General features: G+C 37.9%; 1 protein-coding gene across 4 annotated transcripts in view; it reads right to left on the reverse strand.

The window, feature by feature from the left end:
* Nucleotides 1–2,891: 2,891 nt before the first annotated feature.
* Nucleotides 2,892–13,201, reverse strand: part of plcl2 (phospholipase C like 2) — a 48,912-nt gene continuing 38,602 nt past the window's right edge. For all 4 annotated transcript variants that reach the window (XM_008431188.3, XM_008431187.3, XM_008431189.3 and 1 more), the window contains 2 exons: nt 8,609–8,718; nt 2,892–7,506 (listed from right to left, as the gene is read on the reverse strand). In XM_008431188.3, the coding sequence (XP_008429410.2) occupies nt 7,300–7,506; nt 8,609–8,718 (317 nt within the window). In that variant the 3' untranslated portion in view covers nt 2,892–7,299. The remainder of the gene's footprint in view (nt 7,507–8,608; nt 8,719–13,201) is intronic.

Genomic DNA, 13,201 nt, shown 5'->3' on the forward strand with positions numbered 1-13,201 from the left:
AAATTATGATTCTGTACTTGCAGTCTGAGGTCTGGTGAGGTCACTCGGTATACAAATAAAGTTTATGCGGTTTGCTGAGCAGCTGGTGTGTCCATAAAAAGCAGCCGGGTTTCCTGCGTCAGCTCTCTGTGTTTGTGAGCGTGCAGACGAAGGTCCATCTGAAATAAAGTGTGGCTTTATTTCCCCAGGCTCTTTCTGCTCCGCTCCACACGCGCACACATAATCAATACTGATGCATGTGTCCATTCGCACTTGGAATAGGCTCTGTGTCCTTGATTCCACATTGACGTGCGGCTTGAAACATCAGATGGGAGTTATGCGTGGTTCTCTGCAGAAATTTTGGGCCAGCCCTCATTTATTTCGCCTGCGCTCCTAGAAAGCCAGGCTTTTTGTTGTTTTTTGAGATGGTATTTATTCATTTTGTTACCACTATAAGTTTAAATGTGCTTTATGTGGATTTTAAACGATAAACCAGCACAAAGTTATTTGGAATTTTATAGTGGAAAGAAAAATTATGTTTTTAATGTTTTTGATAAACTAAACAAAAATAGGGAAGATGATTCGGGTCAGTAGAAAAAAGGAAAAAATGAATTTTGACTTAAATCTTCTGAGTTTAAAGTCAGAATTCCGAAGAAAAAAAAGTCTAAATTTTGAGAAGAAAGAAAGTTAAAACTAAGAAAATTACAGAATGTCAGGATTCTGAGAAGAAAAGCTGAATTTTCAGACAAAGTGCCATTATTTTGAGATTAAAAAAAAAACAAAAAAACACCAGAATTCCAAGATTAGTCAGAATTTTGAAAAAAAAAAAAGAAAGTCAGAATTGAGATTAAGAATGAATTTGGAATTTTTAGAATAAAGTCAGAATTTTCAGAAAGAAAATCGCCGTAAATCTGAGAATAAAGGCCAGAATCCTATTTTGATTTTTATTCAGTGGCCCTAATCGTCTTTCGTATAAAAAAAAAGGACTGGACCTGACTAGTGTTGCCGCTTTAGATAAACATCAAAGCAAGACGTAAAGGAATAAATTCAGGGAAATGTCTATTTTAAGTGGAGGGATTTTCTTACCCTTTCAGTCGCCTTGGCAGGCAGCAGAAGGACGCGCCTCAGTGACTTTGATGCGAACTTTAGCCGCCTACAACGTCGGTTTAACCCGGAGCATGAACGGTCTGTTTGGCACAAGAGGAGAGGTGAAGGGTCAGGGTCGGGCAGCGCTTCGACTGGCTCCTGCCAGCCAGAGGGAAACGCATCGGGGGGCGGCCATGGAGCCAACCATGATTGGATTTCACTCGTGTAACCAGCAGAGAGACGACCTCTCATTGAGAAAACAGTGTTGTGAATCTAAAAATCCATTCTGTTTTGAACATGAAGAGCACCCAAATCCACTTCCTATATATGATCAGTTTTAATGTCGTGTTTTATTTGCTTTGTCTCAGGAATTGGAAGGGATTTCTAATTTAACACCAGTTTCTCACCAGAAACGTGAATACTGTGTTTTTATTTAGCTCAGTAACTTCATGTTCAAATAGTTCTGCCTTTCGTTCTGCTGTTCCTGTGCGGTTTAGAAAAGTATTGCATTCATTTCTTTTATCAGATTTAAGGTCTGCGGAAGGTTGGGAAAAAAAAAATGGAGTTTGGGAAAAAAAAGAAAAAAAGATGGCAGCAATTAAGGGGGAATTTTATTTTTCTAATCATGATTTGAGTCCCCAGCTTTGCTACTGCAGATGTTTCTGTTACACAGACATTTTTAGTCTACAGAAGAAATAACTCATATTTGTTTTCAAAATACACAAGTCATCTAATTAAATGATGTAATGGTAGACAGCCTGTTCTTTCTAATGCACAAATAGTCATGAACATTTTTAACCTTCCTGCTCACTGGAATTTAGTTTCCTTTTCATTAACTACATAGTATTTTTTATTTTTATCTTGTCCTTACTGCATAGTATACTATTCCTGATTTTGTTTTTTTACATACATATATATGTTACACTTGAATTTCCCTATTTTCAAATAATGAAGGTAATTTCTTATTTCTGTGTTTTAGCTTTTGCAGCTTAATATAACCGAGAATTATCAACATGACATTAGAAATATATGTCATCAGGAGTAAAGAGGTTCAAATATTGACCCCTGTGGAACTCCATACCGATATCTGCTGTATGGGATGATTTACCATCACAACTGGATGAACTCAGATGAATATAAATTGAACCAATATTCTTTTTATTTTTATTCATTTCCTTTATTTAACCAAATAGTTAAATAAAGGAATTGAGATCCAGATCTCAATTTCAGGAGGGACCTGGGCAGAAATCTGCAGTACATGGCAACCTGGTTACAAAATAATATTAACACATATACATAAGTATAAAACAATTTAAAAACAGTGATGCCGTTTAAAAGAATCTCGTTGCCTGTTTTTAAGAATCGCTCGAAATGAGTCCAGTGAAACCAATTCTGACATCTTGAGTTCAGCATCGCACTGAAAGCTTGCTTCCCCTTTTCAGTTCGGCAACGTGGAACATGCAGAAGAAAAATGTTGTTGGAGCACAAAGAATGGGAATTAATAGATCTATGTAAAAGAGAGTTTAAATATGCGGGAGCCAAACCGAGTAGAGATTTATAAATCAGGATCATCAGGTGATTGTTTCTCCGTACTCTTAAATGAGGCCATTCAGCTGTTGCATACGATGATGTGTGAGCCGTCTGCCACCGGGTACAAACCTTAAAGCACAATGATGCACAGTATTTAATGACTGAAGGCTTTTGGTCGAAGCATTCGTATAAAAATAATTCTGAGTTCAGACCAGAAGCTAAAGTGATTTGTGCCGTAAAAACAGCAGCATGTTTGAGTTATGATGCGGCTCTTGAAATGAAATGCATCACAGACGTTGTTATCCAACACTGTTTATTCAGAGGTCGTTACTTAAAACTTGACAGATTGGACTTGAAATACATTTGAATTGTTTGTTTTGACATTTATTATTACGAACTCTGGCACAGCACTGATGTTCAGAGACGGCTCGCTGGAAACACCAGGAAGCGCGGACAACATTTGGGAACAAAAAGCACAACTTTGAACAAAAAGGAGGGAAACAAAATGTCTCCAAACAAAACATTTCGAGCTGGAAGGTGCCGCAAGTCTTACTTTGCTCTCTGATTGCTCAATTTTACTGTTGCTGGCAGATTTGTTTAGTCTTAAAAGTGGAAAACACAGAAACAAAGTGATGGGGTTTTAATTTTCTGTTAGCTCGCTGGAAGATGGTTTAGTCAAAGTGGAAACAGCATTTTGGGATTTTATCTGTCATGAAAATAATAACTTTGAATTGAGAGTAATCAACTTTCACCGTGGGAAAATTTCCAGTTGAAACAAAATTAAATGTAGGCCGTTATAATCAGTTTATTAAACAAACATATTAGCTTCAACTTGACTAGCATTCTGCACACATTTATTTTAATGGCATTTTCCTAATTAGATATAATTTAAATATCAAATATTAGAATAAGAAAATAGGTGCTGCAACAAAGAGTAACATAATAAATGCAAACAAGTTTAAAAAATGAGTTGTTTTAAGCTAACGTGGTGATTTAGAACTGACTGAAATGTGCTCAATAAAAAGGTGTAAAATAGTGACGAAACTAATGGAGTCTTTGTTTTAAAGCTAATGAGTTAAACTGGGTTTGTTTCCGTTTTAACTCCTACATGTTCACCGACGCAGGAAAAAATAAAACCGGAGAAAATGTAGATTATAAAATGCCATTTAAAAAAAAACCAAACATTTGATTTAAACAAACTCAACAAATTTACTACAAAAGAACAAAGCTTAGTTAATGCTTTCTCGGTCAAAAACAAACAAACAAAAAAAAAAAGAACAATAAAGTCTCAACAGGTAAAAAGTCGACAGATCGGTCAGAAATCAGCGAGGTCTTCTGGGAGGCGCTGGGAACATATTCAGCTTTAAATGATCCATGATGGGGCATAAAAGTTTGCCGAAGGTTAAAAGAACGCTGTATAGTGAGGTTGTGGGGGTTTATTATCAGTGTATCGTTACTGGAGATGAGATCTGATTTATAGGTTGGGATCGTCATGGTAACATATCGGCATGGTAGCATCATGGGATTAACTACAAATAAAATGCTAAAGGTTCCATTATAATTAGTCATGAAGGCTGATGCCGGGTTGAAACTTGCTCAGTCTGATTTGTTTTAGCAGCTAAATGCTACGTTTAATGGGTCAAAGTCAGATTGTGTGACGGACGCCTTTGATTGTTTGTCCTTCATTAGTTTTTAAAACTTAACTTGGTTAATCAGTTTCACACAGATTAGCTTCAGGAATGACTAAAAACATGCTTTTATGTAATCCTTGATCTTAGACATAATCTGTCTGATCAAATTCATCAAAATGTTTTTTCTTTGCAAAGTTTTTACAGATCTGAACACAGAGATTATTTCTCCATTAATTATGTGAGGTTAATTTAATTTACAGTACCAATAGCCAGTATTAAATGGGTGAATATTACATGTTCACAGATATTCTGAATTAAGGTATTTTGGTGTTTATTCTTGAATTATTTACAGGCCTTTTCATGCAGCGAATCCGGTTGTATTTCTTATTTATTAGCTCAACATTAAAGTCTCCACAAGACAAAACACGATTGTCTTATTTAAACGTTTACTTTTAATTTCTCCTTAAAACACGTCTACAAAACTGCTGTGAGAAAGCAAATTCAAGATTTAAATGTACATTTTGCTGTACAGGGACAACAATGTTTCTGTGGAGCCTCATTTTGTTGAAGAGTTGGTCGAACAGATGAGTACTCTATCGTTAAAAAAACTTTTTCGCTGTTTTAGGCACTAACCATCACTGGGAGATTCTTAGAGACGACGTGCCAAAGCAGGAACCAAACATGCTATTTTAGACCATTTTTTATTTGTTTATTAGTTTTCTATGCATAAAAGGACAGAGGCAGCTGAATGTTAGTTGGGGTTTTCATCAACTGTGATTTTCTACTTTAAATCTAAACCATCTAAATGTAACGGAGGACAGTGAACATTTTTCTGCACAATCTGTAACTTCAATATTGGAATCAACATTTGGACACAAACGGTCAACTATTGTTCTGTTGGAGATGCAGATGACTTACATTCTTTGTATTTCTAAGCTGTATAGTTTAATTAATAAATACAAAGGTAGGTTAGTAAATAGGTTGAAAGTACTTGTCGTGCACTTCTATACAAATAGGCCAGTGGTGATAAAACCATTAACAAAATAATGTGGTCATGATATTGTTGTTGTTTTTTGGAAGCAAATCTCACCCGATTATAGATGCAGTGCTACAACAGCTAAATACATCTCATATTTGAACTTTATTGTCAAATATATTTTTGAAAAAAGGATTTTAACCAATCAGTGGGAGACGAACAACCATGTGTCTTCCAGTGGAAACCCAACTGGCCATCCCTGATCTAAGCGTTTGTCCTGAATCTGAGGCAAACACTGTTTGAATGCTTCAGAGAACGATGCATAAAAACAAGATAACTTTTAGTCCAAGAAAACTGTTCAAGAGGCCAGAAGCGTCCCGTCGAATGTGTTTAACTGCATCCAAATGTTGAAACTCTGGGATAAGATTAGGTTATAATGCTAATATTATTAGCAGTACTGCTAATCTTTTTTCAAATAAATGCACGTACAGCCTAGATAGTTTGTCTAACTTATATTAAGTGTAAAAAATGTTTCAGAAAATACTGTGAAACATCCTCATGTATAATAATTCAGAGGCATTTTGTTTGCAGGATGTTTTTTTTCTGAGAGAATAGAAAAATAATTTCGGAGAAACACTTTGACAACCGTCTTATGCAAGAATGAGAAGATGTAGTAGAAACTTTAGCTTATGATTAAATCACCAGTTGAGGTTTAAATTTGAGGGTTTAAGGGTATAAATAAGTTTTACTGCATGTAAGATACTGATCACTAATTAGTACTTCACACAATCCCTATTTAAAAAAAACAAAACAAAAAAAAGACAAGCTTTAAAAACGCCATTATTTTGTACTGGTCTGTTTCCAGAAACATAAATGGCTATGAAACAATATTCACTTAGTATTGTTTAACCATAATTTAAAAAAGGAGATTAATATCCCAGTAAAAGGGCGTTCTAACACTGTTTAGCAGGTTTGTTAAATAAAGTTATGTTCACTTAAAGTATATGGCCACTACCATAGATACAGAAAATCATTTTCAGAATGTTTTCAATTAATAATCTGTATAATTAAACAGGAAGTTAGTCCATCCATCCAACAAACCGTTCTTCTGTAAAATGTAAATAAACCGTCTGTCTGCAGCAACTTCCAGCAACAGTTGATTTGTCGTGTTTACATCGTTCTAAATAAGTTGAACCGGTTTAGTTTTGGCTTTGAAATAAACTTTCAGCTCCAACATAAAGTGAACTTTGGTAAAAACTTGCCCTGAAATAGAAGCACATCTAAACAAAGAACGAACAAAAACGCGTCGTCGTCCTTTCATGCAGCTGCTGGTGCCGAGCAGAGAGACGGGACAACAACAGGATACATTCTCTCTCTGCCTCAAACGTCCTTCTGCCTCCTCATGTTGGACGTTTTATTCCGCGCACAAATAAAACTTTATCTCCACACTTGTGTTCGTATAACTTTTATAAAATAAATCTCATATTTCCAAGTATACAATAATAAAATGATGCACTCTGCAGAAAAAAAGCTCACAGGAAACTCTGTATATACACATAGTTTACTACTGTTTTGGCAGATGAGAACATGAACAAGTCCAGAATTGTAAACAGCTCTTTACTCTCATTCTGAACATTTTTGTTCCCACTCTTCAGTCCCAGTTACATTCACAGCTCAGGGAAATTGTGCTTTAAAAAAAAAAAAAGTCCTTCCAACAATCCTCCAAGGCCTTCTTTGTGTCCTCTGGTCCGTTAAGTAGAAGTGCTCGTGTTTAAAGTCTGGAACAGTCTGAGGGCCGCTGGTTCACTCCGGACTCATCCAGGAGAGGAAACGGGAAAATCAGGAAGCAGAAAGTTTCACTTAGATGTTTAGGAAAGTTTGAGGGGTTGCGAAACCTTTTCCTGTTTTTTCTAAATCTCTTGTTGGAAACAAAGACATGATCCGTATGATTTTGTTGGTCTAAGAAGTTTAAACTGTGCTTTAGGTTGAGGAATGTCCATGATGGAGGGTGAAGAGTGACAGCACCTGGATGAAGATGGACAGAGGGACTTCAGGTTTGCAGAAAGAAGAGAGTTGAAGGAGAGCCACAGGAAGTCTTCAGTTTTCCTCATCCGTCAGCTCCTCCTCCCCCGTGGCTTTTTCAGGAATGGCCTCCAAGCTGCGTCGGCTCTTGGAGTCGGTGGAGCCGGAGGAGCCGCCTGCTGTCCCTCCTTTGCTCAGGTTGCAGGTGAGCGCCGAGTAGTGGATCTGCTTGAGGTTTTCCTGGACTTCACTTCTGGCGTGTTTTAGTAAGTCAGCTTGACCCTGAGGGCAGAGGTCAGAGTGATTACATCAGGAGGAAAAAATACACGTATGCAAACAAGAATTTAATAGAAGTTTAAAACCGAAGGTGAGATTTTTATTTTACAAGTTAAGTTGATTGAGAAGAAATTCTCAAAATTCATACAGTATATATTACAGTCCCAACAGTTTTTCATCATTCAGCAGTCATTGATTCAAAATCAAATCAAAATTCAAAAAAGTTTTCTGGAAAAAAGGTCAGACATTGGGTTTAAGTGAGTGCTAACTCCAACCTGCAGGTGGCAGTATTTCTTTCTTCTACTACGCTGCTGCCTCAGCCCTACTTGATGTCCAGTTGTAGTCCATGGTGGATGCGGAGCTCGTCCATCCAGATGCAACCGTGTATTAAATGAAATGAATAATCTAAGCTTTCTCCACCAATTTCCTCTTCAGAAACTCACTTTTATAACAGCTATGTTGCCCGACAACCATCTTAATGCATATAAACCATTATGGCATTCTTTTTTATAAAGGTTTTGTTTGCTCTAGAGGCCTTTATTTGAAGGTAGTTAGACAGAGGATGGGGTAATGAGGGAGGGGGAAGACATGCGGCGAATGTCGCCAGGCCGGGAATCGAGCCTGCGACCACCGCCACAAGGATTATGGCCTCAATACGTGGGTCGTGCTCTGCCCCTGCGCTACCACAGCACCCCTCATTATGGCATTCTTATCAGAAAACCTAACACTGAAGGAAGGCGCCAAACTCCACACAACTGGCCAAATAGACAAATGGTAGCAAACAGGATTTTCTTGGTTGACCTTTTTTTTTTTGTTGGTTCTGATTTGCTAATCCAGATTTTAACCAACTTTCACTCCATTTGAACATCACAACTAGAACGAGATAGAAAAAAATGTGGTCTGTGTGTTGAAATGATCTAATTTCTGCATCTAAGCATATGTTTCTATCGATGCAGCAATCTAGAAAATTGTGGTGGTTCTGATTTATCAGTAATATCATGTTTAGCTTTCTGATCTGCTGCTGACTGAATAAAGCAGACCCCCCCTTATAGGTTTATGTAGCTCAATATTCCCTGAATGTTGCACTTACGGTGCTATAGATTCTCACCTTCAGTATGGTGATGTTCCACGTGAAGCTCTCCACCGCCTTGTGCAGCTTCCTGCCCTTCAGCCCTTCCTTCACAGCCAGATCATGCAGGTTTTCATGAAATTCCATCGCTGGAAGAAAAGACCAATAAAAGTTCATCCGGTCAGTGTTTATGGTTCAAGAGAAGCTGCTAAGTGGTGTCTGAAACCTATCACGATATAAGTGTTTCAGTTGAAATCGATATTTACTGATTAGTTTTGGTTGTAAATATCTGATGTGACATTTCCTGTTTCATGCAGTTTTCACTCCATGCAGCTGGTTTTTTTTTTTAAGGCACTTTGGAAAAACATTAAACAGCTGCTGCGCAAGTTACTCGACAGGTCGTTGCTAGGTAACCAGAAGTTACTCAACTAGTTGTTGCTAGGCAACCAAAGAGCGAGTGAGTTAGTTGATTCCACCAACCTGTGAGAGGTTGAGCAACTAAGGTCTTTCTTCTGCCTACATATCCCAGAATGCTGTGTGGTTTTGCATCAAAGTGCAGTGAATATGAATATTCGATCAGATGTATTATCCATTGTAATTGATCACATGTCTATAGATATTATTGATTTATTTTCCGCCCTAATTCAAAGTGATTATAGATAACATGTCTTCTGTATGAAGGTAAAATCACAGATTAGTTTTATTAGTTGTAAAATCTTTCAGCATTTTTCAATCTCTACCATGAGAAAGTTAAATGTCACCAACATGTGATCACACTGGCACCGTGGCGGCCATGATGAGAGCTGAGCTTCCTCGGTGAGGACACGTTTCATTTCACGCTGAGGCTGCAGGAGCAGGAACCCCAAACCCGAGAGACGCAGCACAAATCACAGGACGGTGACAGGCCTCTGCTCGGAAACTCCTTCAGAGAAAACAGACGTTTCCGCTCAGAGCAGGTCGCAGCCCCCGTCTGCGCTGTTGCCATGGAAACATGCATGTTCACGTGCGAGCGAGCGACCGACAGTGGGGTTGGGAAGGAGAGAGAGAGAAAACCCCCTTCATGAGGAATCACCGCGCTGAGGCACATTTTGAGATTCTGACCTCGGATGATTTTTTAATTTTTTTTATTTTTCTGCCACCGTGGACGAATCCACCATCTGCTGCTCAAATCCTGAGCGTATGCAAAAAGACTGGGAACATGCAAATATTCTCTCTTTCAGTTTCAGCTTTTACAACTCTAGATGCAGGAGCCGCTGCGGCGGCGCACACGAGCTGCGACCGTCATGAGGAAGGTGCAGAGCTTCCTCTGTTTCTCCTTCACACAAACGGAGACGCGCTCAGCGGGGGCTGCCTAGCAACACCGTACGGAGTCTGGTGGAGAGCAAGAGGGGAAGCTCGCTCTTGGCGAAGCATGACAGAAATGGTGCAGGACGGGAGGACGACTCCACAATAATGTCACATCATCGGAGCGTGACCTGCATCTTTTTACAGATTAATTACAAATCCATCCAGAGATTGCAGGACTCGCACCAAACGATGCAGCTAATTCCATCGGACGTGTGTGAAAAGGGAGAGCGAGCGGAGACGACTGAAGATGACTTCTGGTGATGCTCGACGCCGGGCGCCCGCCACTCTGTAACGAGGAACTGTCAACTTGTTTTCCACATAGACAAAATAGTGACTAAAGCTGACTTTCGCATAAAATTCCAACAGAGAAAACGGATCCATTTATTGATTAAAACTCAGATGATTCTTCTTGAAATCATGATGTTTGATCAAATTAAGGAAATCAATCTCTTTATTTTTAATAAAGAATACTCCAACATCATCTGGAATTTAAATGTTATTGGCAAAATATTTCAAAATATGCATAAAAAAACCACATAATTTAATAATAAGAAAATAAATAACTACCCAAATAAAAACTATAAAAGTGCCAACAGATTCACGTTTCAGGGCAGGGACTGGAAAAAAAATTACATTTATTTTAAAGGGATTTTATTATGTATTTTCCAGACACTTACTGTCATTTTATATCACAATCAAGTAACTTCTACCGTTTAGTTATAAAAAAGTCATTTTCTGTCTATTAGAAATACAATAGGCTCTTTTGTTTTTAGTCATTGAGCTCCTTTTCTTTCTTTTTTTTTGTGTTATTGTGGTCAAGCAGCAAATCTTCACATGTTTTCGATCTGCATCTGTGTTTTCAAAGTGTTCCCACACAAATGACCTGGTTTGACCTTTTTTGCATAAGAAATTCTGATGCTATTCCTGCAGTTCTGGTCGTTTTGGACATTTTCATGGCGTGAAACGGTGCTGTCTGCAGACAGATGTTTGTGCACCAAAAAATGTCTGAATTCATGCAAAATGTCTCAATTCTGGAGGACAATTTCCAGCTCCTCTTTCTGCTAAAATGTACGTGCTTTGATTTTTCAAAATGCAAGCACATGATGCACATGGGTCAGACTTAGAAATGAGCAGGGGACATTACAAAATAAAAGCAGAAGATTCCACAATAATATTCTAAACAGTTTCTGCAATGTTCTTGTGATAATTTGAGGCCAAAATGAAAACTGAGCAATAGATTTGATTACTTTCACCACCTCACTTTTACGCATAAATGTTCAAGTCAGGATGAACTGAAGCACTAAACGGATTAAGTTAAGACTATAAGAGGAATCACAAGGATGTGTAACATCTCAGCTGTGATAAGCTCTGAAAATTTCCTAGAAAACAACAAAAACTTTTGGACTTTCAAAGGACAATCTGTTGTACAGCAGGGAGTTTCAGGTTATTTTCCATTTCAGTAGATAAGGAACAGTTCACTTGCCACACTAAAAAGAAACTTGTTTAACGAGCAGCTACAGAAAAAAATCAAAAATAAACCAATTATTCTGTAGTTTCTTTGGACAGATGCGTGAGGAACTCCTGAGATCAGGATGATCATTTTTCACAGGAGTGTTTTCATGCTGCATTTAGCCTCCAGTCCAGAACCCAAAGATATTTAGCTCATGGATTTATATTATATCATATTATATTATATTATATTATATTATATTATATTATATTATATTATATTATATTATATGACAGCTGAAGTCTGAAACAGCTCAGATGCATACAGAAGTTTAGATTCCTGCTTACATTTGACACATTCCAGATTCTCTATGTTTGAGATTTTAGACAGATGCCCTAAATTATAAATCTAGTAAAACCGGTTGGCTTATTTTTAGTTCTCTATTTATTTTAATATACAATACAATCTAAAGGTGCACATGGCTGAGAACTGTGGCTCTCTGGTGGAAGAGTACGAGGGATGGGGTGAGATAAGACTCTCGCATAAGCTAGTAAACATGGCCGCCGATAATGGTGGATAAACTGTTTCTCTGCAGTGCTGGATTATTTCCCCACCATTAGCACAGCTCCAACAAACTGGAAATCTCAAGCTCGTACATGTGAGCAGCGCATGCACCAGCTTGATTGACAATGCTAAGATCCTCCTCTTGGCTGTAATTGGTCATTTCAGACCAGGGTCGCTGTATTTCTGCAGATGGCAGTAGGACCGCAGGGAAAAGGCAAAGGACTCATTTTTCAGATTTGTTATAAACTTTACTACTAGGACATAGTGCCAGTTTTCAGAAAGAAATTTACTGCTGACTCTTTCTATATCACATTTTCATAAAGTTAGCACTGAATAATTGTTAAATAGAAACCACCATAGCTGGATTTAACCGTTTTTTTCAGCATCTTTATGATAGTTGAGCGATTATTTTAAAATGTGTTTGCAAACAATATCAGGTATTTCCCCTTTTCACCTAGAAGTTAAACGGGTAACAGGAAGTGTAGTGGTGCTAGTGGACTTTGCGTTTCTTATTAGTATTAAACTGGAGCATTCCTCAGACTAGGCCGTCCTAATTTACCTAAATGCAGCATAACGGAAAGGCACATAACAAAAAAGTAACGATACTGCTCCCACACACAAGCTACGTCTCAAATTGTGAAGCGCTCATTTATTTGGCTGTTTCGTAAACTTTCAGTTGAATAAAGTTCAACGTCTGTGTTTGTTTTGTTACCAACTGGTAGTTTGTATTCATACTCTTATTTTGAAGCGGTTCTGTTTCGTCTCCTCACATTCTCTTTTTTTGGTAATTTTATTTCAAGCAAAATATATACAAGAATAAAGTAAAACAGAGCCAAAGTTTAGGACTGTGTTTGCTCTGAACTCCAGATTATTCACACTACAAAAGCTGCGTGAATTAACCACAAAAAGATGGAATAATTAAAATTTTATAACTGGAGTGGCAACATTTCTGATCGCCATCCGTTTATGTGCAGCACAGAACGTAGATAAAACTCGGGCATGTTTTCACCTCCATTTCTAACTTTGCACATTTGAACATTTCCTCCATCAAGCTGAAATGTCAGAGGAGGAGGTGAGGAAATGACAGGAACAAAAAGAGGAGTTCAGGTAACACGAGTTTAACAAAAGGACACGTCTTTGTGAAATATGTCATGTGGCAGCTCTGTCCAGTGCTGGTTGCTGCTGTCGGAAAGGCACCGACATCGTTTGTGACAGCGTTTTTATTTATTTTCTAGTTCATGTTTCTTCAGTGTGAGACGGTGCAGCAGGCT

Source organism: Poecilia reticulata, chromosome 16 (genome assembly GCF_904066995.2).
Source record: "Poecilia reticulata chromosome 16, P_reticulata-male-v2, whole genome shotgun sequence".
Taxonomy (NCBI): domain Eukaryota; kingdom Metazoa; phylum Chordata; class Actinopteri; order Cyprinodontiformes; family Poeciliidae; genus Poecilia; species Poecilia reticulata.